General features: G+C 41.2%; 1 protein-coding gene across 1 annotated transcript in view; it reads left to right on the forward strand.

Moving 5' to 3' along the window:
* The window catches only part of ttyh2 (tweety family member 2), a 52,415-nt gene that overhangs the window by 19,645 nt on the left and 6,084 nt on the right, over window positions 1-26,686 (forward strand). The window contains exons 3-13 of the mRNA XM_088927679.1: window positions 7,493-7,604; window positions 13,793-14,013; window positions 16,792-16,887; window positions 19,334-19,406; window positions 23,512-23,581; window positions 24,159-24,214; window positions 25,006-25,098; window positions 25,214-25,306; window positions 25,704-25,846; window positions 26,218-26,403; window positions 26,594-26,672. Of these exons, the coding sequence (XP_088783805.1) occupies window positions 7,493-7,604; window positions 13,793-14,013; window positions 16,792-16,887; window positions 19,334-19,406; window positions 23,512-23,581; window positions 24,159-24,214; window positions 25,006-25,098; window positions 25,214-25,306; window positions 25,704-25,846; window positions 26,218-26,403; window positions 26,594-26,672 (1,222 nt within the window). The remainder of the gene's footprint in view (window positions 1-7,492; window positions 7,605-13,792; window positions 14,014-16,791; window positions 16,888-19,333; window positions 19,407-23,511; window positions 23,582-24,158; window positions 24,215-25,005; window positions 25,099-25,213; window positions 25,307-25,703; window positions 25,847-26,217; window positions 26,404-26,593; window positions 26,673-26,686) is intronic.

Raw genomic sequence — 26,686 nt, forward strand, 5'->3', positions numbered from 1 at the left:
GACATTCTGAAATATAACAGCACTGATATATCATACCATTTGTTCAGAAAGGAAAATGGTGTGCATTATGAAAGGCATTGTTAATCATTTAAAATCATTGACTCTCCCTCTTAATCTCTATCTACAGTGTATGGCCTTTTGTTGATTCCCAGTGACCAGATCCAGTCTAGACAGGCCAGGATATTAAGGTGGAGTGCAGGCCCAGATGCATCCCTCATGGGACCCAGTATTTGGAGAAAAACTCATGCCACACGGAAACAATGAAACCACCATGCTAACATGCTGTATGCCCCCCTCAATGCAGATGTCTGATCCTCTTGACAGCATGTTACAGGCTTTCTTCTGAGGAAGCAGCCTAGTCACAGTAACCACTTATCACATCTTGAATTCCTAGAGGTTAGAGAAAGGTTAGCGCCTGATGATTTTATGAAATCCTCCTCACACTCTAAAAATTACTCTTTTCCCAGTTAATTATGACTGCACGGGATGCTTTGTTCATTGCAGTTTATTTCCGAGTTACATAAAAAATGCTTTCGTCTTTAATAATTGAGTTTCTTTGAAGCTGTCTTACAGCTCCGTTTTCAACATCTTTTTTTCAGTATTGGGTATGTTCATCTTAAACTGAACATGGAACAGGGTGTTTCCTTGGAATATTTTGGAGGATACTTCAGATGCACAAGCCTAGAGTTCAGGATGTTTGTAACTGCAGTGTTCCGTTTAGTAACAATAGCTTGGTATTTAATAAACATCTCAATAATAAGCTCAAAGCTCTAGCTCAGTTCTGAGGTTCAGTTATCCCATAGAGTGTTCCTCTAGCCTTGCTGTTATTCATCAGGACATTTAGACTAAATGCTTGTTTGGACAGATTTTTGAGGTTTGTGTGCTTAACATTTCAAACAGACTATACTTGACCAGATGCTACCTAGTATCTGGTCTGCAATAAAGCCAGAATTCCTAGGAGAGGCTAATTGTAATCTAGCAGGTGCACAGTAGATTAGGGTCAGATGGGCTGTGTTAATTACAGCATAGATTCAGGTCAGACTCGGGTATGACTTGGCATGATCCCGGTCGGATCTCACTGAAATACCAGGATAGAACACGTGCATGTGTTTCTGCTGGATTGGACAAGTTCATCGCTTCCTGGGTAGTCCAGAAGGGAATCATCAACAAAGTAATGAGCCTAATTTGATTACAAAGCAGTAGCAGCCGGCAACTTTGACAGACACCCTGATTGGCACCTCTGCCAGCACGCCAGCTGTGCACACTACGCTCATCATGCACAGAGCGTGATTCACCGTTATTAGCAAACTGTTTTCTGCTCATCAGAAGGGAGGAGCCATCATTGTGTTTGACATTCTGGCTTCTAAGGGGTTTGCTTATGGCAATATCGATGCAAGGAAGGTCCTGAGAGCACATAAAACTCACACTAATGCACAGAAAGGCAGTTAGGGCTGTCAGACGTGGACTAATAGGTGGGATTTTGCCTGGAATCCATCATTTTTATTTGCTCTTAGAGGGGAACAGGGATGTTACACTGCAGGTCTCCTTGTAAATCTTTAGTTAGCATTCTGTGTTGCTCATGTAATGTATTGTCTTTAGGAATCCACTGAAAATAACTTCCATGTTTTTACTTCTAAGCCCTAGGCCCATGCATAGCTGAAATGCTTTCAAAACGAGTTTTCTTGGACAGATTTCAAGAACAATTAAGAGGAGAGCACCTTGATGTGCACTTTATATACCAGACCTTGGGTTTTGCTTTAACCAGTGTATTTTAATACAGTATACTTTAAGGTCTCAAACAACAAGTACTGTATATTAGTATGCGTAACCTTTAACAGCACAAACTTTAATTGCATTGTGCTGTTCTGTAGTTGCTCTAGTATTTTCATTTATGAATAAAGCCCATTTAGTCACCCCTAAACTAATGTTTAATGAAAAACACATTTATTTGATTTCTGTTTCCCACACCTGTACTGTCTCTCGACTGAGTGACAACTTCAAATTTTTCCAATTAAAAATCTTTTATGGTTACATAAAGCAGGTTCGACGCATATTGTGCTCTGGAGCAAAAGGCCGTGAAAAGTCCTTTTGCTCCTTTTGTGTGTGTTTTAGTGCCAGACCCACAGTGTGGTTTCTTAAAGAGAAATCTAAAGCACTCTGATTTTTTTAAAGTTTAGAAAATCTTATTATTCACAGCATGCCAGTGAGTTAGTTGTAGAGCTTTAAAAGTGAATATTTTAAGTGTCGAACCAATGGGGCTTTTTGATTAAAAGTAATAAAATCGTAGTTGGTGAAATAATAACACAAACTGGGATGGACTACTGAGGTGCATCACTGTTCTTTCATAGATATTAGAATAGATTCAGTGTCCTGCCTTTTCAGACACTTTAGTCTGAGTGCTGTGTTGTTGTATGTGATATGAGGACACTACAATGCCTACAAGCGATGCATGAGGCCTTTATAAACAGCTCTGCCAATGCAGTTTGCAAGGTAGGGTATAAACTCTATCAGAAGGCTATTGAGGCTTTGATATGGTTGATTAGCATTAATGTCTATTTCTCTTTTACGGAGTGTCATGCCACTGTGATGATGCAAATGCCTTAATCCCCTAGCTGTCTCAGCTTTGACCCTGCTGGGGACACGCACAGAGCAACAGTGCCAAAGGAAATGAAAGGAGTTTGGGGAATTTTTTTCAGGGAAAATATCTGTGTAAGGTAGGGTAGGATGTATATCCTTGGAACTGTACAAAAGAATATGCCTTTTACAAAACTTTAGTCAGTAAATATTTTATTACTCTGCATCTCGGCAATAGGCAGCTAAACCATTCAATTAAATTGTTTTACTACAAAATAAATCTAGGCTAATGTAAATCAAAGAAAACAGTGGCCAAGGCAATTTCTTGTCTTGAAACTGGTCATCGTCGCTATTAATTCATGTTTTCTTCCTTCCTGCGTTACCTGTTCCTGCTCCTAATTTTGTCATTTGGAAGCATTGCATTCATTTGCCACATACCTGTCATTTGACGTGGGGTGTATGTTTTTACCACTTTGAAAGCATCTAAAAAATGTTCTGGCAAAGTGTAGACTTTCATGCATAAACACATTTTCAACAAGAAAATACTGAAAGAAGAGAAGAATACCAATCATACTCCAAGCAAACAATATTTGTTTTAATACAACTCTAGTTCTGCCGATGACTAAATTCCCCTCTGCAGAATGTCTTCCAGTTTCATGTTTTAGAAGGACATTCCTTGCATTTTAAAGAAGCCTTCAGCTGTGTAAAAATTTGGTTGCTGCACAACAATCTCTTTTATTTTTTCATCCAGATTAGTCTCCTAAATTTTCTCATTTTTTCCTGCCTGATCTAAATATAGAAAGATGAAAGCCGTCTTCCCTTTTGTCACTGTCTGTGTTCAGCTTTTCTTCAAGTGCAAAGTGAAGTGTGATTTTGAGGATGTTAATGCAGCACTCTTAGCCTCCAGGTACAAGGCTTAAAGATGCTGGTCTTTGCCATCTATCACAAGCTCGACAAGCACAGAGACTGCGTCTGTCTGTGATGCCCGCTGTGGGCCATTGGAAGGCTCTTATCAAGGACTTATGTAACTTGTGTGTTGCTAGGTCACATTTGGTAAAATGCAACATCAAATAAATGCCAGGACAGTCTTCTAACAAGACTAATGAGACAGGCGGAGTGGTGGTGCTGTGGCTAAGGCTAAGGTTGCCAGTTCAAATCCCATGGCCGGCAGAGGAATCCTACTCCTTTGGGCCCCTGAGCAAAGGCCCTTAACCCCAGCAGCTCCAGGGGCACTGTATAAATGGGTGACCCTGCTCTCTGACCCCAGGCTTCTCTCTCCCCATCTCCGTGCCTGTGTGTCACATGGAGAGCAAGCTGTGGTGTGCAAAAAGACAAATTCCTAATGCAAGAAATTGTATATGGGTAATAAAGTGAGCTCTCTCTAATGAAGGAGTAATTCTTGTTACTGACAGTATTCATACGGTCATGTTTTCAACGTTAGAAACTATCACAGGATGTGATGCTGTGGGGGCCATTCTGTTTTTTTTTTCTTCAGCTGAGATGCAAACCACCTGAGCTGCAAAGGCTGCAGCATTTGCAGGAGTATTGATAAGGTCCATCATGCAGTGGTTGAAGCTATGGAGCCTCATTCAGGTGTCAGGTCTCTCATAAGAACCATAATAAGAGGCAGAGGATGAAAGTCACACAAAAAGTCACTTGTATGCTCTGGGAGTCTAGACTAAACATTTTGTCCTGATGGAAATCCCCACATTTACCATCCTTGGGTGTAACACTTCTGTTTTTATTATTACTATGCTGCTTAATTTCTTAGGAGGATGTTTTTATACAGCTGGGTATTTTAGTGGAGCAATTTGATTGAAGTACATTGGTGCTCATGCTCAAATATACAACAGCAGTGTCCCACATGGTTTTTGAACCTACACATTTCCAGTTATGTGTCCAGCACCCTAACCACTGCTCTACACTGGGGTAAACCATACACATTCAAGCAAGTCATAATATTCTAGAAATCTCACTTCTTTGTTTGTGATGTATGTTTTTTGTGAAAAACGAGTGGATTAAAATAATGAAATCAATCAATGAATCACAATCTTTTATTATGACTGTAAAGCCCTAATTAATACCCCTGCTGCTCTTGAGTATCGCTGCTTATGTTCTGAGCCACAGTTACACCAATTCCCATTAGTATTAAACTGCACATAACATTAAAAAATCTGCAGAGCGAAGGCTTTGTGTTGAGGCCTGGGAACTAGACCCTTCATCTTCCTTCTGCACCAGTTTCAGCCCCTGTGCTGCATTGGTCCGGTGAATGGAGAACAGAGATTACATGCACACACGCGCTCTCACGCCGGATAATAACTGAAAGTGCCGGGCTCAGATAAAGCAGCGTTTGCATACAGCAGCCAGTGTGGAGAAGAGTGATAAGCTTCGCTTAGATACTTTGCCAGCCATTCTGTCTGGGACGCAGTCGGGTACGAGAAGAGCAGGAATGAAGGCGATCGGAGTGAATACTAATTTCACTGAGCAGGACAGGAGCAGTCAGACCTCTTTTGTCTCGATCTGTTTCTGGAAATGGCCAGTTGCAGACCACCAGGCACCTGCCACCCTCATCTGTGCCACGATAAATAGTGGGTGGGCTGTTTTGCCAATGATCTTCCACCAGGGTTAACACATGGCCTCTGATAATGCACACTTAAGCTAATTATCAGCAGTGTGGAGAAGGGACTGGCCCTAGGGAGCTCACCGGATTCTCCTGTTTGTACATGGAAAAAATCCTGACTCTCATTCTGAATTACAATTTTAGAAGCTTGTTAAAGACCCAGCAGTCTTTATTGGGCTGTAATGTGGTATCATGTTGTCCCTATGGTACAAAGTGATTTAAAGTTCTTTATTTACAGCCCTTTTCAGCATAAATGTGATCTCATTTCCCATACTGTGTTTTATACTGTAATATGTAAGTTCTCTACTGTTAGGCATGTGTAGACTAAATGACTATGGAACCCTCATTAGCACAGAAGTGCTATAAAACTCTATTTTGATTTAAGGCAAAAAATAAAATCGAACAGATGGCAGGCAAGCCCTTCAAGATGTTTCCAAATATTGCTGTTGTAAAACTGGGAGCTTCCCATTTTTCTTTAAAGCCTTAAATCGAACAATCACTGCTCTTGTATGCCTTAAAGAAACATAGTTCCGCTATCCTAGTCACCAGCTTCCAGGCCAGATTGGTGATGGTGAGGAAAAACATAGCTCAGAGCAAGTGTGTTTTATCCCTAGATCACCAGCACACTTTGGCACTATTTATTAAGATTTTGAGAGGCCTCAGACAATGCTGAAACCCACCGGTTTCACCAATAGAATATCTACAGTCTTCTTATCGACTGGCAAACTCTCCGCAGTTTTGCTAGTGACAGTGAATAGGCTTGCTATGCTCTAAGAAGTCAGCAGACAGTGTACCAGACTGCAGAAGTGCATGTGTGAGTTTCTTCAACACTAATATTTCATTAAAATGCATTCCTCTGTGTGGTTGTTCCTGTCCAAATTGTAATTGGATGTGCTTCCCAAACTTCCCAAACTTTAACTCAGAAGAGAAGTTGCAAAGCACGTGAATTATTCAGAACCTGGGATTTATTTGCAGGTAATCTCTAGACTGTCACTCATCTTGTACAGTAGTAACTCTCATATAAGAAAGCTGAGTTGCATGTTTATAGTAGTTTCAAGCCCCTGGAAAGTAAAATTTAATTTAGGAGATTTGTTCAAATAAATAAAACCAGCACAGTTACTTAACTTAATTTTTATCTGAAGGTAGGTCTGTATAAATCCTTTGTAAATGTATTACTCAAGGCTAATTGCTCATTTATTACCTTATTTATAAAGTGGCATCCATCTACATTGTCTGTTTCATGTCCGTCTTGGACTGAAGAGAATTCTGAGGCTAAAATGGTTCAACCACAGAGGGAACATAGGACCTATTCATGGTTGAACAGAAAACAGTTTGAAAGAAAAAACTGGCTTTTGGTTATTTTTATACTTATTTATTCACAGCTCTTTATCAAGATGGGCATGCTGACAAATATTCAGGGGAAATTGCGTAAGGTTTCATTCAGCCGTGTGAAAATGTTTTCAGTTTTTATCCTTTCTGTTTTTATAGGAGAGGTGAATAACAACATGGCGCTCCAGCATATAAATATAGTGTTCATGGTTCTCGCCACCATAACCTTGCCCACTATTCCTGGACTTTCGTCTCAGTCTTGCTTCTTTTCTCTTGGATCGGTTTCATCCGTCTCATTTTGTGAACTTGTTATTTTCGGAGGTTTCAATGAAGTCCTGGTCCTGAGAGGGGTCTTCAAATTAGCTTAAAGGTTTCTTCATTTGGCTGACACTTGTATCCAGCGCGACTTATAATTGCATCTGGTCAAGATGCAAAGGGTGCATAACCAGGAGAACGGGAGAAACAACAACAAAACCACAGAAAACAACAACGACAAAGCTTTAATTAAGTGCTAGGATGTTGCACAGCATTAAGGAATTTCAGTATTGCTTGAAAGACAGGAAGTAGAAACCCAAGAGCATGATCGGTAAGTGAAAGTAGGTCACAGGCCTCTGGGAGCAGACACTGTACAGTATACCCTGAAGAGTCATCAGGCTGGGGGAAGCACAGAGAACAGTCAGGCCTGGGATTTGCAGCTGATTGACGCACATCAACTTTTGCGTTTGCTTTTACGCACAAATGACACTGTTGTCTTGTTTCTGGCTCTGTTTTGTTTCGGTCAGTACCTGTGGTGCATGGAAAGACGCGCAGTGCAATTTTCCCGTCCTGTTTATCTATAGCGCAGGCAGTCAATGAAAAGTTGATTCCGTTAAAACCATCACTGTAAGCCTGCATCAGATAAACTTCCTCGTCCTCTGGAGGGAGAAAAAAAGAAGGGAAACTAATGGTCATGTTCTTTCTTGTCTGCAGCGCCGCGGTTGGAGTTGGGTTCTATGGGAACAGTGAGACGAATGATGGAGTGTACCAGCTGACTTACTCCCTCTATAATGCCAATCACACGCTGGGTGGCGTCGACAGCCTGGTAAGTATTAGAAACCCCCCCTTTCCCCTCACAAATTCAGGCTGTTACCGTAGGTACAGTACCCAGGTGTAATGTCGGAACAAGGAAGTCATGACAAATTTTGAGTCACACTACAGGAAGGCAGTAGCAGGCTTGACTTGGCCTTCCTGTATTCCCTTGCAGAAGATCACAAGACCACTGTTTGCCCAGGCTTTCCTGGAGACAGTGTCGATGAGCTGATGCTTACAGAAAGCCATCTTCCCTCTGAGTACAGACACAGACAGTCCCGCGAGGCAGTGAAAAAATAAGATGTGAAGTAAAAAGCCCAGTCTTAAAAAGGCCAACATCTGTTTTCCAGCCCCTGTAATTGTATTACCTTCCCACTTATCTCAGTTTTATAAAATTATGTTTTCCCCATAGGCTTTTTTGCATCTATCTTCATTTACAGGAGACTTTCTTTTTCAGTTCAAATACTGATGGTTTTAGTGCTTTTTCTGTTAAATGCTGCCCAAAGTTAAACTCATACCCAATACAGTTAGACGTGCTGTCAGCCTCTATCCCTATGTACCCTACCACGGAGTCTGAAGCAGACAGTGCTGAGCAATAGTTCTGTTTGATTGTGAACCCCCTAGGTTAGTTCGTATTCTCATATATGTTAGACCTAAAACGTATTTAGACCTTCATAGAAGTCGTAATAAAAGATGAAGATAGCCTGATTAAACAGAACACAAAGACATAAGGTAGAACAGGATTATTTCAGTATCAAAATGATCCAATGGCGAATATTCTCTTGTGAATTAGTATGTGAGCCCCTTAGATTCAGTAAGTGGTGACCCCTCCTTGAGAAGCCTGTAACTCTTTATCAGCCTTTTATAATTCGGGGCCCATTCTTTCATATAGACCTGCTTAATGTCAGATGCCAACTGTGTTTATGACATTTGAGGTATTGATTGCATGAACACCTTACTTCAGGTCCTGCCATATCATTTCAATGGAGTTTAAGTCTCCAGAATGTCAAATTTCTTCTTCTCAAACAATTGCATTGTAGATCTCCCGGTATGTTTAGGGTCATTTTCCTGCTGCATGACTCACTGTGGGCCCCACAATGTGCTGATACATCACCATGTTTCTGTCAATGACAACAAGCCTTTGGGGCCCCGAGCCAGCAAACTGTGCTGGCTGGGGTGAGGTTCTGCTGTTGAAAGGCAGTGTCTTTCCTGCTGGAAGTGTCTGGTTTTTGCCACACAAAACATTTCCCTTTGTGACCAGAAATTTAAAATTTCCCATCTGTCCAGAAAACATTTTTTCCCATAGTCTCGAGGATCGTTCAGGTGCTCTCTAGAGAACTTGAGACGGTGAGCTATGCTCTTGCTAGAGAGCAGCGGTTTCTTCCTGGCTATCCTCCCATGAAAACCATTCCCATTCAGTCTTTTCCTGGTGGCTGGTGAGCTCTGACATGCAGTGAGAGAGCCAAGCAGATCCCCACATGTTAATACAAAGGCCTTTGTGACTTCTGGATGATTTTCCAGGTTGTTCTTGGGAAGATTTGATTGGATGACCTGTCCTGGGTGGTGCCACTATGGTATTGGATATTGTCCTGTCTGTCTTGGATGATGGCTGAAGCTCCAAATGTTTAGGAAATGGTTCTTGCAACCCTCTCGTGTCTGATCCTAATCACCTATTTTCTTCTGAGCTTTTTAGTAATCCTCTTCCTCTGAAGCTCTCCTTTGATCGTGGCATGACATATTTCCACTAACCTCTGTGGTTAGGACTAATCTCCTGAAGATTCTGACCATTATATAGGACAGGGCTGCCCAAACACACTTCATGTTTACTTGTTACTCAATGATTTAATCCTCTGATTCTAATTACCACCTTTTTATTCAACATTTGCTGTGTCTTAATACCTCACTCATTTTTTTTTTCAACTTCATATACCACTGTGACTCAAAAACAACATTGTGTTGCTAAATAGACACCCTTTTGGTTATTTAAGAAAAGGGTTTGATTGATATAATATAATGATGTTAATTATAATTATGTTAATGGTTCCCAAACTGTTTCTCAGCACTGTACATCTCCTACTAGAATTCAACAGTTCCTCCAGGAGACAATTGTGACAAAAATTGGAATGGCCTTTTGATTTGGAATGCAATAGCCACAATCAAAGCACTGGGATTAACTCTCCCACAGCTACATCAACAGGGATTAAAAACTCTGTGAATCTGTTAAACACTGAAGCTTGAATCTCTTAAATGGGAAGTCATTCTTGTGCCAAAACCCCTGCGTCAGTGTCCTTACCTTCCTCTTCTTGGTCCACCCCCTGGAAAATAATGTAATAGAGAAGACACTCAGTTCAAAAAGGAACCAAAAATAAGAAACGGGAACCAAGGAGACAGTCATCGTTCCATGTGTGTCGTTTTGTGTCATCAGAATTCTCTAGAGTGTTTGCAAGGAGAGCCACAAAGAAAATGGCTGCTGTTGTGCACAAAGCCTGCAGTGTTTAATGCAGAGCACAGCCAGTAATGAAATTAGCCATTAACGAGTCACAAAGGCCCTTTGAAGTTGGTCTGGAACAAGCGCAGGACTGTCTCAGCTGCCCCATGCGGTCAGTTTAGTTGTTAACCACTATGGTAGAATCAATGGTTTTAAATGGGGATGCTGTTTCCTAGTGTGCTTGTGCAAAACAAAACCCAAATTAAGGAAAATTCATTGCAGAGAAAAAGAAAACATCCATACATACATGCTGGATGGAGACGTGATCTTCAAGAAAACCGGTTTTTGGAATCTGTTTTTAAAGAGGGGCTTCTGATCCAAACACAGTAATCTTCTGTCTCTACAGCTGCAGTATAATTAAAAATTGTAACTCGATAACTGGACTGCAGCTTCCTAAGATGTTCATATTGTAATGGAGTTTTAGAATGCTACAGAAAATGGGATTTTTATCAATGTATTTGAAGTGCCATGCTAAACACTCTTCTCATTCTTCCAGACTTGATTTTTACTATTATAATATCATGGCTGCCTGTTACTGAGGTTGCCAAAACAGGTCAGTTGGATGAGGGAGCTGAGGTTTGTTGGGTGTCTGCCAGTGACATAATTCTAAACATATTTTTTAGCTGAAGAGGGGGTGAGTTTCCCATAACTATAGACGACTGAATTGATGGGTTTCTTGAGTGTATCCCTGTGTTTAGTCATGATTTCAAGTACTCCTTCAAGGCTTTGGTAATAGAATTACAGTAAGCATACACAATAAGCATCATGCGGTATTTATTCATTTGAAAAGAAACAGAAATATTTCAAGGTACATCTCTAAAATACTGTAAAAAGGATTTCAGATCTAGGGTACAACGCCGGGCAGAGGTTTTTAAAGCTCTTGTTTTGTGAATTAGCTGTAACATTTATTTCATAATGCTCTTGTTACTAAAAGATGCCTTACTAAATGACACCGTACTATCTCAACACCAGTGTCTTATCATGTTTTATTATCAAAGATGCATCATATTTTTCTAGCCCTAGGGAGTTGCATTTGGAATTGCCCTTCAGCATGTCATTAAAGTGCAATGAATTTTAAATGTAAAATAAATAAAAAAGAAATTCTGAAGGAAATGCCACTTTTTAACCAGGAATTAACAAGTGATAAGCCTACTGAAAACATCTTAAATAGATAATGGTTAAGCCTGCTTTAAGCCACACTGAAGCAACATTAATTGAAAGTGATTAAAAAAACTAAATATCAGGCAAAACTCCAGTGCATGTATGAATTTGCTGGAGGCTTTATCTTCTATGATCATGATCATACACTTGTCAAAATAAAATTAAGTATAAAAATATTGTCTCTGCTGATGACAGCCTACTAAAACTGCCTTAGTGCTGTGTAATCAGATAAAAGAAATGATGCACTTATGAGAAACGATCAATGTGACTGAATAAATGGTTTCCAGTTCTTGAAGGAGAAATCTCTTTACTTGCAAGATAAGATCCCCAGGAGTAAACTTGCATAGGCCATTGTAGGCAATGAATCTGTTTCTGATGCATGCATGAAAATTTTTATTGACAAATCCCAGAGACCTTGAGGGAGATTTAAAAAATGATGTACTTGCTAAACCAGGGATGCTCTCAATATTAATACCCCATTTTTTTACTGGGAAATGTTGCACTACTTTGTAGAAAAAAAGGAAATTGACTGCCATTTGCTGACATTTGCTATTAGCATTATACATTCCAAGCAACTGTTTTATTAAAGCAACACATTATTGAAGAAGACCACAAGATTCCTGTTTTTATTTTAACATTGGGCCCACACTGATGCCTGTTTACTGCAAGTCTTCCACAGATACCAGCATCTTTGCAAAATCATGAATTTGGAATATCTGTGCTCAGTGTGCCCATAATGTTTGGGGTCTTTGTACTAAAGTGGTGCAGAATCTTTAAAGGTATGCTATTGGCATTTGGCAAGGAGTGGTGATTATTCCCCATACTCCCCCATGCCCCCTGCCTGCCCCTTCAAAGGTAGGACAAAATAAGGAGCTACCTCGATATTCAGAAGCAGAGGCCAAGACAACAATAAAGTCTTTTCTCTAGATTTTATCCAGTTCCTCTCCGAGTCTCCTCCTCCAGCACCTCCTCTTCCACGTAGGGACACACTCAGACAATGAACAAGTGACCCCATGAGATCCACAAACCCTGACATCAGGGGATGAGTATCACATGCTCTTTCCCTAATCAGTGCTCTGGAGCTACCGTAAAGTAAACTGGCCCAGGCAAGCTGAGATATTCTCTCAGATTGTTGTCATTGAAATTAAAAGACTTTGTCCTCTTGACTCTTTTTGTGAGTTTTAGAATTCTGAATATCCTTGTCGAAAAAGATCTTAACTTTTTGCCTTTAAAACTTCATGGTAAAATTGGATCTTTTTGTGCGTTTCCAGGGTGTCCTCTGTGCTTTCGTTCTGACACCACATTACTCATGCAGCTTGTCCAGTTCCCTGGGAGACTGATAAAGATGTTGCAAATCTGTTTTCCTTCTATGCCTGTGGCTCGACAGTCGAAACTATCGACTTTCCTTCCCGGCCAACTTTGTGTCACATACTTTCAAACACTGAGCCTTAAAAAGTGACCTCCTGCTCCAATTTTACAGATCTTTTTCTTTAGTTTTGTGTAACTCTTTTTAAAACGCAAGGTGTTCTCTGCCCTCATTTGCCTTTCTTGCTTTTTTGCAACACTTTACTTATAAGGTACTGTACTGTTATACTGTATTATTACACTATATTAAAACCGCTTTGTGCTCTATTAGTGCAAAACTGTATTATTACTTGCTGAAAATGCCATTTTTGTTCTTAAAAGGAACATTTTAGAATAACAGTGCAAAGCCACTAACAGTTTCCAATAACAGTGCAAAGATGGTACAGTATGTTCCTCTGTCTGATAATTTGTGGTCTTTTGGGGAATTAAGAAATGCTGAATATTATGGAAACTCCCAGGAATATGCTTGTAAGTTCATTTTTGAAGGATTTTACATGTAATAGAAAAAAAAGAATAAGTGAGGATGGGGATTCACAAAGTCTTTTGTTCCTGAGTGTCTTCTGCACCACTAACAAGTGCATACCATTTTTTAGTTAAACATCAGAGACCATTTTTCCATTGCCTTCTGTTCTTTGCAATGCTGAATAAGACAGATGTCTAATCATTGTTTCTGCAGACTTAAGGACGTTTCCGACCCAAAAACTGGAAATATTTTTTGGTACTTGAAACAGCAGTAGAAGCAAAACTTTACAAGTAACATGTGTTGCAAAGAAGCAGGACAGGCACCTGAGAGCGGTAATGACTGTACCACACCTTCCCTCTTGCAATGTCATTTAAAAAGAGTTCCACATCCCAAACAAAGATCTGTAACTGTGACGCGTAGGTGGTCTTTGAGACCTGGCTGGCACCATGCCGTCTGCCTAAGAAGCCCACCTCGAGGACCCTAGTCCTCTGGAACACACAGGTTTTGATGATGTGATGAGAAATGAGCTTCAGTCATGGTGCTTACTGGAAAATCCACTAATTAACAGCTATTGTATTATTTGCCTCTGTTTTGCAACAGTATGGATACAGGTATGTAGAAAGTAAACGATTAAGTCCAACCCACCTTCTCTGCTTTTTTCTTATAACAGTAACAGCTGTCCAGCCCGAGCTGTGCTCATGCCACACTTCTGGTCTCCCCCCAGGTTTCGGGTACCATGGACAGCATGCAGAGGGGCCTGAAGCAGCACCTGGAGCGACTGGATGAGATTTTTGCCACACGTGGGGACTACATCCAGACCCTGCGCTTCATGCAGCAGATGGCTGACAACGTCATCATGCAGCTGACGGGCCTGCCAGAGTGGGGCCAGACCAGAGTGGACCTGGCAGCCACCGCTGTCCAGATCAGCTATGTGGAGTACTACAGGTGACGAAGCCGTTCATGAACAATAATCAGAACTGCTAGACGCTCGGGTGGGGATCCGAGTCAGCGTGCGTTGCCCTACAAAGACGCGAGTAAAGGTTGTTCCATCCTGGTGCAAAGAAAGGAGGAACAGCGTTTTGGCTGTCCAGCCTTCTTCAGCCATCACACTCTCCAGCGTGGCGTTAACCTTTGCTGGTTCCACCATACTTGTTAGTAATATTTGCGCTTCTTATTTCTACAAAGAATCGCAGAATGGTACCCGCTTCACCCGCCACTGAAATGCAGTGCCCACCGGCTGGGTGATGCACAGCAGCCATTTTACACACCTGCAGCTTCACCGCGCAGCACAGCAAGCGGTGGGGGGGAAAATCACCCGCCACCCCCACCTGCTGCCCTGAAAATTATTTACTGCAAAATGCAGGGAGACAAGACTGTGCAAGCCCAGAGTGGAATTTAACCAGGACACGGGGGTTGACACATCTACTTGTATGAATAAGTTTGATCTTTAATTTAATTTGTGTCTTACTTTTTGGTGTGGTATTCCATGGATGTTTGTATCTGTGTGAATATGTGCACAAAAGTAAAGAGAAACGTCAATAAAGTGGGAAAAATAAGGACCTTGGGTAGTTGCTATAGGCCACTTTTATTCTGTAAAATCTCAAGTGCAAAGCAAGAATGGGGAATTTTGCGGGTTTTACCTTGATTTTTCTTTTCATGAGATTCGAAGACCTCTTTTCATCAAAACAATTTCGGAAAAATTCAAACTACAGAGCTGTAATTTACTATTGTGCTGCAGGTGGCACTGGTGTACATAACACACCAACCCCACTGTTCTGTAAATGCCCTTTCTTTTGAGAGAGGAAGGCTATTACAGCTAGATCTGTTTTTCCACACTAGAGAGCTGGTATTGATAAAGGTGTTTTATTTCAAATAGCAGGAGAATTCATCATTGAGTGGAAATATAAACTCCTGTATTTGACTCAGTATTCTCCATGGCTTTAAAAGCGATTTGAAGATCAGAGAGACCTCTTAACACAACAGCTGCTGTCTTCATCATCAGCTCAAGATTCTTATAACAGAGTAAATTTGGTGTCATCCTCCTGCACAGAAAATCAAGAGGGGATGGACTCAATTTCTGGCTCTGTTACTATTTCCAGTATCTGTTTTTTTTGGATTGTAGGAAAATAAATCAGTAGCCATGAGTGTATATACAGTACATATGATTCAAACCTCCCAAGTACACACATACAGGCTCACTATCAACCAGTGCAAATCTGTGATTTAGGATTCATAAACACAGTCGATTTCCACAAATTCAGATCAGTTGTACATGTTGTGATGGCCAGCTTACATGTATGCTGTCATTACGTTGCTTTATTTACCCAAACGTGATGAGAACTGATTCAAGAAACGCAAGTTGGGAAGAGAAAAAACAAGGCCAGTGACCTCTGTGCAGCTTTGACCACATTAAATATTCACTTAAATGGATTGGTCTCATTAATTATTAACTTTTGGAACTGGTCCACAATGCTTAAACCAGTAAGCCTCCAAAATGTCTTGTATAGCTGTTTTAAATCCTGGAAAATCCCAGCAGACTGATTGCAATACAATTAAACCTCTATTCAAAGCCCAGTGTTATTCTACTGCTTTCTTCCCAATTCATAAAGCTGAATTAATTTTTCCTCTTATTGCAAATGACATATGTGCTGAGAGGAGCCGATGCAATGAAAAGAAGTCCACAGAACGTACCTCTCTAACTCAATTACCGAACCCAAGCTAAGTTTGTGATACGGTATCTACAGTACAGTTAGTTATACAAGTATCTGGTTACCTGGGTACTTTTTAGCATCCATTTTTTATTCATCAGTTTCAGAGGAAGTTACAGGTCAGTACAACAGTCCCATAGGTACCAGACTATTGATCTTATCCATACAATGCAGGATTCATGCTAGCCACTAAAGATAGTGTGTCTCATCTGGCATTCTTGTTGCTGTGTTCTGGAGGCACAGGAATTTAAGGAACTCAGAAAGGATTAAAACGATCAGCAGTAAGTGCTACAGTATCAATCTGTAATTCTGTGGAAACCGATATCAGCAGATATTTTTTTTTCTGCAAAATACGTAATAGGGCTATCAATATCCCATGTCATTTATTTAATCTTGAGCAAATTAATGTGGTGTATCAGGTCGCCTGAAGGCTTCAAGAGCCACTCTCGTGGAACAGAACAATGACAGGACATCATCCTTTTTGTGGGTGGAAGATTTATACATTTGTAAAACATTGCTGCAGTTCTGTTCAATGTGTCGAGTTGTTTTGCCTCATCCTCATCAGGAATGTTGTGATAAAGCATGCTTACGAAAGGGCAGAACTGTAGGAGCAGGCTGTGTCTGCGGTTGGATTTTAAGTTGCTGACAAAGGGTTTGTAACTGGAAATACTTACAAATGCTTGCTATGTACATTTTAAAAATTGTAGCGACACGTTTTTTCCCCAGATTGTTGGCTGTGTCCAGAGCTGGATGTCATTAACAGCCCCGTGTGCATGTCTGCTGGTGGAGATTTTCTAAAACCATGACATTTTTGAAGTAGTGCCTTGCGGAAAATGGATCCCTTACTATATTGTCATCTGTCTTCCTTTCATTTTACTGCTTTTCTTCTTTCTACACATTAAACCGTAATTTGTCATGTCACTTTAATGCTTTAGAGGAGAAAAAAATAATTTGTATTTCTGCCAATATTTTGAAGGAGAAAATAGTTTATTGTATTTCTGTCTCCTCCCTCTAGGTGGCTGTCTTATTTGCTTCTACTGATTCTGGACCTGGTTATTTGCCTGGTGGCCTGTCTAGGGCTGGCCAAGCAGTCTCGGTGGCTTCTCACTACGTGAGTACCTCTTGGTTTTTGCCAGGACTGTCTTTAATGCTCATTGAGATCAGCCGGTGTGGAATACTGATAGACGACGATGTCTGTAGTCCTACAGCTTAACTGCAACAGTACTTGGACAGTACTTGAAGTGAAAAACAAGTCCTCATGAAAAAGAAATTCTTTTGAATTGTAGTGCCAGCGTCCCTTAGTTCAAATTAGTCTAATGGTCCCAAAAGCTCAAAACTAATTATGTAAGAATGAATTTTAAAGGCTTTATGATTGAGAAGATGTGCGTTATCAGGAATATAGAATATATTTAGATATTTATGTAATCTTTCTTTCAACTTATCTAAGTTTAGCTGCTTTCAGTCAACTGCTGAATATTGTGCTATGGTCGCTGGTGAAATGAATGTCTTGCAGTATGTATTCAGTCTGGGAAGCAGTGGTTAGCCAAGAGAAAAACTCCCATCCCCCTACATCAGTGTTATAGACCAATGCATTTAGACACTTATAGGATTTGCAATGGTATTACTAAAGGAGAAATGTATTTATATGAAGACGCCACAGCATTGCACCAGTTTTACATATACTGTAGCTTCTATAACTTCATTTTGATCATATGAATTTTATAGAATTGTAAACGCTAAGGTGCCATGTATTTAGAATCACAAAGTTAATTCTAAACACAAACCAGTGAGTCACAAGTCCTTACCTCTTGCACTCTTTTGATGTTAATATTCTGGATATCTTCAGAGTCTGTTACTATAATCCTGTTCAGCATTGTGCAATGTATTGATGATTGCATTTTGCACCTATAACAATATGCCACACATTCATTGGTGACCAGTCACAATGATCCCCCCCACAACTCTGCTACGTGTTGGTAGCAGCGCAACAGCTTTTCTTGCACGCTCCTGAAAATTGTTCAAAAACATTTTTGTTCATGTCTCTTCAAGACAGGGACTGCAGTCAGCTGAGCCCATCTTGCAGTGGACACTGACACATTGATCTTCCTTATTGTGCCGTGGGCAATCCTTGTTTCCCCTGGAAACACAGACTTTATCCAAGATTAGGTCAATGCACATTTACATATTCTTTTCCTCCACAACTGATTCAAAACAGTACTAATAAATACTCATGATTTATCCAATACCAGTCTTTTTTAGAAAAATAAATCTGGGAACGTTGTGGCATATTAGTTAGTTCTATAGAGGTAAGTTTAAGCCTACACAGAAGGATTATGTACCACTAGATGTTTTGGTGCCTATGGGAAACCAGGTCTGCAGATCTGCAATTGGCAGTGACTTCATGAATAACATCTGGTGTCCCATCCACAGTACATTGACCTGAGCTTTGTGCCAAAATGGAAAGCTGCTTGCTACAGGCAAGGGAACAGTATGGGTATCTTCTCTTGTTGTGGCTGCAGTTAGCTCAGATCATGTTGTGTGATGGCTATTGATTTCTTGCCAGGATGTGTACACTTTGACTAATTATTAAGTACTTCCAATCCAATTTCTTGATGCTTTTAGGCATGAGCAGAGCCGCTTGTGAGAGAACTTGGCAGCCTTTTAGTTTCCATCTGGGAAATATTCTTTTTACTTCTTAGGCAGTTATGTACAGTCAAAGATGGATATTGTAGCCTCATAGTGTGCAGCTGGTTGAGGCTTCAGAATGTCTTCCTGTAAATGGAGTATTAGTTTCACTTGACGTACTTAAATTGCGGGTGCTTTAGTGCATCCTTCTACAACATGAAGATTAATACAGTAATACTGTATATATTGCGCTCTATATAGACTTTTTCACGGACCACAGAGCAAAGCAAACAGTCCACACAGCTCTTAGATAGATGATGGTATCTGGAGGCACCTATCGATTATCTGCTCCCTTTAGCCATTGATGTGAGACAGCTGGGCAATGATATTTTCAAGAAACAACACTTTAGTTTTCTCTCCTCTCAGTCATTCATTCCCTTCTTCTTGTAATTGAGGATGGTTGTCTTGCCTGAACCCTGAAGAAGGCAGGACACACTCGGACAGGTAGCGCAGGTGTATGGGGATTCTGTTCTTGTCAAGAGAAAAGAAGGATGTGGTATGAGAGCATTTTTAAATGCATTACCAAGAACAGCTATGTTGATGTGAGCACCCAGTTATAAGAATATTAGCTATTTAAGTACAGTACTGCATTGTGTGATGTCTGTGATTGGCCATAAATACTTTACAGACGGGAGATAACCTCAACACCACTGGAGTGCTCTCATGCACCTTACCTGTATGATACAGTACCTTGTGCAGTAGTCATTGTCTCTACATCAGATGTTAATGGACTGGTGAATGAACCTCTGTTCAGTTATCCCCACTATCTCTTCCCATATGTAGTCACCAAAATGTAATGGACAGCAGCCCAGTGTGGTGACCACTTATGCACCCCTGTTGTTGTCCTCACTCTATGATCTGTTGGTCTCCAGGATGATGGTGTTCGGGGTGCTGACACTGATCCTAAGCTGGGCATCACTGGGGGCAGATACAGCCACAGCTGTGGTAAGTGTTTTTTTAACGTTTTGCATTGCTACAGAAACAGTACGGGGAGGCGTGATGTCTACTCAAAGTCCAAACCTGGTGTGTCAGCGGTTGTGTACGCAAATGCGTTAAGAATCTTACCAGGAGCTGTCTTCTGAGCGTGCAACTGGGAAACTGGTAAAAGGTTGAGTCTCAGGCCTGAGTGGGCAAGAATTCCGTCCTCACTGCATTGTAGTATTACTAGTGTGGGTCTTCTGCAGATAGTACAGAAAAGGGCTGAGTCTCTGACACTGATCTCACATGCTTGCAAGAGGATTAACTGGCAGGATTTTGCCGCTGGACAGCTGTGCCAGTGACGCATGTCAGGTGCAAAGTGGGAGGGAGAGAGCCACCAGCTCCAAGGAGCTTGGAATTACAGGCTTGGGAAATATCTTGAAAATGTCAGTGTCAAATGGCTTGTGTTGTCTTGCTTCTTTGTAAAGGCCAAATGTGGTAACCTGCAATCACAGAGTATTACTTGTTTCAGATCATTATGTTATCTCAAGAGGGATAGCTGTATATCTTTGTAACAAAGGTCTGTAACTCGTGTCAGCCAGGTCATGTCAGGATATTATCATCCATGCAATCGGCAATGATGTTTTTGGTCTTGTTCTGTAGAAGGTCATGGTGAACAAATAGCCAACTTTAGTCCACAATACAACTGATTCACATGCCTCTTGCTTCATAGAATTGCTTCAATAGAATTCTTGTATATACAGTGTATGTGAAACAAGCTATAGATGAAAGTCACTCTGGGTTTTATAGAACAATGAGGCTTATTTTAGCCTGAGCAGAAATTGTGTGAAATTGCTGTGCCTGTGCTGTTTGTCCGTCCTTCATCTATTAGCTGCCCTGAATACAGTCTCCTGAGCTAATAGAACAATTCATGTGTGAATCAACCTATCAACTGTATTTTATGCTTTTGCAAATGCTCTAAAAAAAGATGTGAATTCATTCAAATTCAATTACCAGCAAATGAGGATGATTCTGACAAAATTATTATTATTTTTATTATTATTCAGTCTATCCCTCTGAGAAATCAAACAAGAAATTAAGTTAAACCATTTAATCTGGCAGTGATCCAGACAACATTTTGATAAATGGGATGATGGATGGGCATGAATAGTCTGGTCCACAATCCTTTACCCCCAATCCAGTTAGTGTTTCCTGGGGTCAAAGGTCAGAGTGAGGTCAGGGGATGAATGCAACTTAGGAGAGGTTAGGGGGTGAATGCTTTCAGTAAGTGGATTATCACTGTACTTACAGCTGGGTCCTACAGGAGTTATTGATTTATCAAAGCTCCAACAGGAACAAATAATGACAACATTTACTTTATAACATTAACATTTACAAAAGGTTTGTAAACAATTGATAAACAAATGTAATAATCCTTTTAAAATCAACAGTGAAGTCCAATAGGTATGGGAAAAAGGTTTTATTTATATTAATGCTGATGAATTTTGTTACCCAAAGCAATGAATATGTAGTGAATTACAGATTTTTTTCCAACGAATTACAGCTTTCAGTGAATGGGCCATAATAGTTATTTATTGATGCAATTTATCACCGTAACCTTCAGGATTTCACATAGGAGACATCACTCCGCTATGAGTAGCAATTTTGGTGCCGATAGGAATCATTTTTAAGATTGTGTGGCACCTCATTTCAGTAAAAGTCTGATCAGAATAATAGACCGGACTTGTCAAAACATAATACTGAGCTGCTTTTACCATGTTTGCAGTTTGTGGTGAGATTGTGATGATTATTTTGGAACCAAGCTCAGGTTTGGATGCAGCCTGTACTGCTGGTTGTGAACCCTGATTTGTATGTTATTTTGTCCTCGTTTGAGGCCTTCATTCAATTCATTCAATTCTTAAGGTGGTCTGAGCATAACCACATTGACTTGTGTTTTGCTTTGCTAGGCTGCAGAAGAGCTTTTCCCCTCCTTAATGGCATTTTGTAGCAAAAACCTTTTATGAGAATAAATCCCCATAACACCAGCTTGGGCGGCAGTGTTGTGTTAAAAACATCTACTTGACGTTTGTGCCAGAAAATAAACACTCTTAGCTTTTACTGGCTATATAATTGCTTATGTATGCACGTAAACAGCTGTCCACAAACCAATTACATTCTGTGAACAGTTTGTACAGTTTGTAGCACTTGGCAAAGCTGATTATGAGCCTTGAGACTGATGAGAGATAGCGAATGGGGCTCCGCTGCTTGTGTGGTTACCATAGATTCAAAAACCTTCGAGCTGCAGATTGCAATGGGGCCTGCCTGGTCATAAATATTGATCAACCAGGGAAAAAGAGTGTGCAGGAGTAGGTTTCCATTTTAATCACCAGCTGTAACTGTTATACGGTACATACTGTTGACAGACAACTTTAAGAAGCATTTAAATATGACCCATCTACTTTCAATAAAGTATTTCTCTGGACTTATAGTGAATGGAAGACAATTTGTGGCACGCTTTTGCCTGTAGCAGATCATAAAGTCTGTCATGAAGTTCTAAAAGAAGAAAGCCAATCATATTGCTTCAGGCAAACTCCAGGACTCACCTCACCTTGCATGTTTCCACCTTGATCAGTAGGTCGGGAGCTCAGGAATTAAAATGTTATGTAGTTGTTTGGAGTGACCACTTAGCTCACTTGGTTACAACCTTGTGCCAATAAGGTGAAGGTAGCAATTTTGTGTTGCCCAACATGCCAACCAGTTCATCCTGTCCAGACACTTGATCCCCTCACTGAGGGAACCTTCATCCCCTAGTACACAGACTGGGGTTGGGCATTTATCTTTATATTTTGTAAGTGTATTTTTAAAAATATAAAAAAATATTTCTGTTAATCCATTGTATCCTTTTAATCTGAATCCTGCGCTCTGTAATGAAAGAATGAGTGTCTGCCAATGTGGATTCAGGGAATTCACAAGCACTTAAGTCCCATTTTCCAGATCCCATCCAGCTGCAAGTCTGACTTCCATTGACTTGTAACAGCGCAAAGTATATGTGGGACTTACATATTCCCAGCAGTAAACAAACAGTTGGTTTTTGCACTAATCCTATTTCAAACTGCCCACTGAGGAATCATTAAGCACTTGTAATGAATAAACAAACACTTTGTGGCCTTGTCCTATACTATCACAAAGAAATTACACATTAAAATCTAATCAGGAAAGAGATCTAAACCAGTGGGATTTAATATATCCTTAAAATGCACTGAAATACCACTTAAACACCACCCTTTAGCTAAAAGAAAAAAAACATCCTGGGCTCTAATTATCAAATTTTAAATTCAAAAGATGTAAGGTATGCACCATATATACTGTACATACATAGTGTTTGGTAGGTATTGGTTATTTATTAGTGTAAACAGATACACTACTGCTGTGAGATATCAAGCAGACTCTCAGCTCTTTGTAAATGTCTAAAATCCTGCCTTAGTTAAATCAGTTCATATTCACTATATGCCAGCTGTGATTTAAAATAAAATGTTTATGTGCCCCCTGATTCCTCCCATAAATTGTGATAATTTTGAGCATTCCATATCCCAGCCAGAATTTAAACTGCATAGCAAAAGGATAAGAGATCTTTCACTCTTCACGCCTTCAGGCTTGAGATAATAAAGACAAAGTGACTACATCACTTGGCTCGGCGCTCCGGTTGCTAAATTGTATTAAGGGCTTTCTCCAGAAGGAAGAAATCAATTCTGTCTTAGCCCTGAGTCTGGTTTGCTTCACTATGTAATGTAATGTCCGATACCAGATGATCATGTCTCTCTTCAACAGTAGCTGTGATCTCCATGCCCCTTCAGCATCAATAAAGCCTATATTAAAATTCCCCACTGCTATAGGTGATTTGTAGAGTGAAACCAAGGGGGGATACTGCGTTATATGTAATTTCTGAAAAAGTTTACTTTGAGTGGTACTTTTTTTCTACAGATTAGTACAAATGTGTATAGCAAGGTGAAGGGTAAGGTACTATTACCTGTATTTTATTTGCATTACAGGTCTTCGGGACCCTTCGATTATTCAAATGTTATTAAAACGGCCTCTGTCCTCTCAGTCTAATGTTATCCCTGTCTGTCCCCAGGGTACCAGTGACTTCTGTGTGGCTCCTGACAAGTTCATCATGAACATGACCCACAATGAAATCAGCACTGGTACGCCACTTCTGTGCAATCCTTCTGTCCTGCCTTTTTCATGCCTTTCTTGCTCCAATGCATTTAGGAAGAAAGAGTGTTATCAAATAAAATTGTTTATTATTTTTATTTGGACGATGATCCAGCTGCATCTTCCCTTCAAGACCATAGGATAGGAAAAGCTGGAAACAAGAGGAGGTTATTTGGTTCAGAGAACTGAATGAATCCCAAAATTGCTCTCATCTTACAGTACATATATAAAGTGTCCTGGAGAGGCGGTGTAAGCCTCTTGGCTCTGCGTTTAGTCCCAGGCACCCACATCCTCTTTAAAGAAAGCCATACCTCTTATTTTGAGCTGTAAATGCATCTCTTCTTAATTGCAACTTGATGACCCAGACGTCCATGCTTGCTTGCTCCACTCGAAGTGGACCCTTGAGCAAGACTTTATCAAAACCTCTGAGGGGTTTTTGAACACTCCATTCAGTTTTGTGACCCAACGCCTGCACATGCAATTCAACACCAGCTCTGGTTATTGAGGATCTGCACTGTGGCATGGAGTCAAACAAGCATTGTAACGCATCTCTTCCCTGTCTTGCAGATATTGTGCACTACTACTTATACTGCAGTCAGAGCATGCCCAATCCGTTCCAGCAGGTACAGTGTTCAGATATTATTATGCTGCATGTGTAGGCCCCATGGATCTGTAACACACTTTCCGCTGTGCAGTGACGTGTCTGTGATCCTGATATCTGGATGCCTCTCCACAATTCATTGCCCACACCTACAGATTTTCTCTGTTTGGAAGGGTCCCAAAGCAGCAAGCTGCAATTGCCATTAGCCTACTGTCCTGTATTTGGATTTATTCAGCTGACCTACATTTGTACATCTAAATGTCATTATTATGAACTTTATAGTACAAGCTTTTGTGAGTCAGTTTTTCCTAAAGATGTTTAATTGTTTTTCAGTCTGGAAATCTGAAAGAAACACTAATTTACTTCTTGTATTCATTTTTTTTTTTGCTAATTTGCTTTCATGCCATGTAATGAAGTCCCTCAATGTTTAAACCCTTGATCGTTTCAGGAGTACTTGGTGCACACACACTAGATTCTGAAGTCTTAAGCACATCAACAAGGTCGATAAACATAGGTATTTTTAGAAAATCGCTCTTGTCAGGACTATACATCACAAAAGTGCAGAGGGACCTTGTCCCAATATCTCACCTTCATTTCCAGTTTCATAATAATTGTCATAGCATAACCCTTGGAAACATTATACTTGTTTTCTGCATTCTGCTTACAACTGTACAATTGAATATGGGCGGGGGGGGTTCGTTGTCCAGGAATTTCACACTGGAGTTGCTCAGAGTTCAGAGTGGTTAAGAGGGATGATGGCGCCACCTGCTGGGGAAAGTGCTCATTGCAGTCCTGTGTGGTTTTTCTCTGCAGGCCCTGACTATTTTCCAGAGGTCCCTGACCACCATGCAGATCCAAATTCAGGGGTTGCTCCAGTTTTCTGTGCCCATATTTCCCACTGCTGAGGTAAGCACAGGGGCAGTTTGCACGTTTCCCACTTCAGCATGTTCAAACGTGCATCCTCAATCTTGCCATTTGTGCCCCATTCCCTCATTGCCACGTGCCTGTGTGTGTTCTGCAGAAGGACCTGCTAGGGATTCAGCGCCTGTTGAACTCCTCAGAGTCCAGCCTTCACCAGCTCACTGCCCTGCTGGACTGCCGCGGTCTGCACAAGGTAGGCCAAATCTCTCACGCCTCATGAGTGAGCAGAAACATCCCACATTTAGAGCCCTGATTTGACCACAGTTAGGTTACTTCAAGGTTGGAGGGATTTGGTTCTTTAGTTCAGGCTGAAATCGGGATCTTAACTAATAAAGGGGAATGCAGGAGTGAATGAGAATGTAATTCCTAGTAACTACTTATTGGGATAATTTGAAAGTGATTGGGAAAGATAACGTTTTTTTTCTCTTTCATCCCAGCATCTCAGTTCACCCCAGGTTAACACAAGGCTCAATGGGAGTGCAGTTCCATGCACATTATATCTTAAAATCCTTGCCTGTCAACTCTTCAGCCCCGTTTACCCCAGACTGAAGTGTCCATGTGCTAAGCGGTGTGTGTGTTGGACTTGGCAGGACTACCTGGATGCACTGATCGGTGTGTGCTATGACGGGGTGGAAGGCCTTCTCTATCTCAGCCTCTTCTCTCTGCTGGCAGCCCTTGCCTTCTGTGCCATGCTGTGTGCCATCCCTCGTGCCTGGAGACACTTTGCCAGCAGGTGAGGCTCTCAATTCAATTTGTTGTTTTTTTTTCCCCAATTTTTCCCACTTCGAGCTTTTTTATCCCCTGGGGGGAAATTTGTTTTTACGGCAGGATCCGACACAACAATCCGACAAAAACAGACCAACGTCGCCAGCAGAGAATACAGTACAGATAAGAGACGTTTTCGACATTGTTTGAGAGCGAGTTTGCAGAGGGGATGAAAGATTTCCAGAGTCAGATACCGTGACACTTCTCAGAAACACAAATCCACTTTGGACTGTAGCCGGGTGACGTACTGTACCTTGTGCGGCTCCCTGACATTTGTGCTGTCCAGGTGTTCATCTGCGTCTTCTTTGTTTTTCCCCGCCGCGTGCCTGCTCCCCTCAGGGATCGGGAGTACGATGACATCGACGAGGAAGACCCGTTCAACCCCCAGGCGCGGCGCATCGCGGCCCACAATCCCACGCGAGGCCAGATGCACAGCTTTTGCAGCTACAGCAGCAGCATGGGGAGTCAGAGCAGCCTGCACCCCCCGGCCCAGGCCGTCTCCAACGCCCCTGTCTCCGAGTACATGTGAGCGCCCACAGCCGGACAGCAGGGCTGTGCAACACGGGCATGCAGCGTCTTTGAGTGGTTTGAGTGACTAAAGAGGGCTTGGTGGTGGGGTTTGCTGGGTTACCCTAGAGCTCTGGTTTGAATAAGGGATTGCAGTGCTGCTTCTGCAGCTGTAGTAATCTCTCTCTCTCTCTCCCGGTCTGCGCAGGAACCAGTCGGTGCTGTTCGGGGGGAACCCTCGCTATGAAAACGTCCCGCTGATCGGCAGAGGTTCGCCACCCCCTTCGGTGCGTTGGGCCCC

Source organism: Atractosteus spatula, chromosome 11 (assembly GCF_055471065.1).
Source record: "Atractosteus spatula isolate fAtrSpa1 chromosome 11, fAtrSpa1.hap1, whole genome shotgun sequence".
In the NCBI taxonomy this organism is placed as follows: domain Eukaryota; kingdom Metazoa; phylum Chordata; class Actinopteri; order Semionotiformes; family Lepisosteidae; genus Atractosteus; species Atractosteus spatula.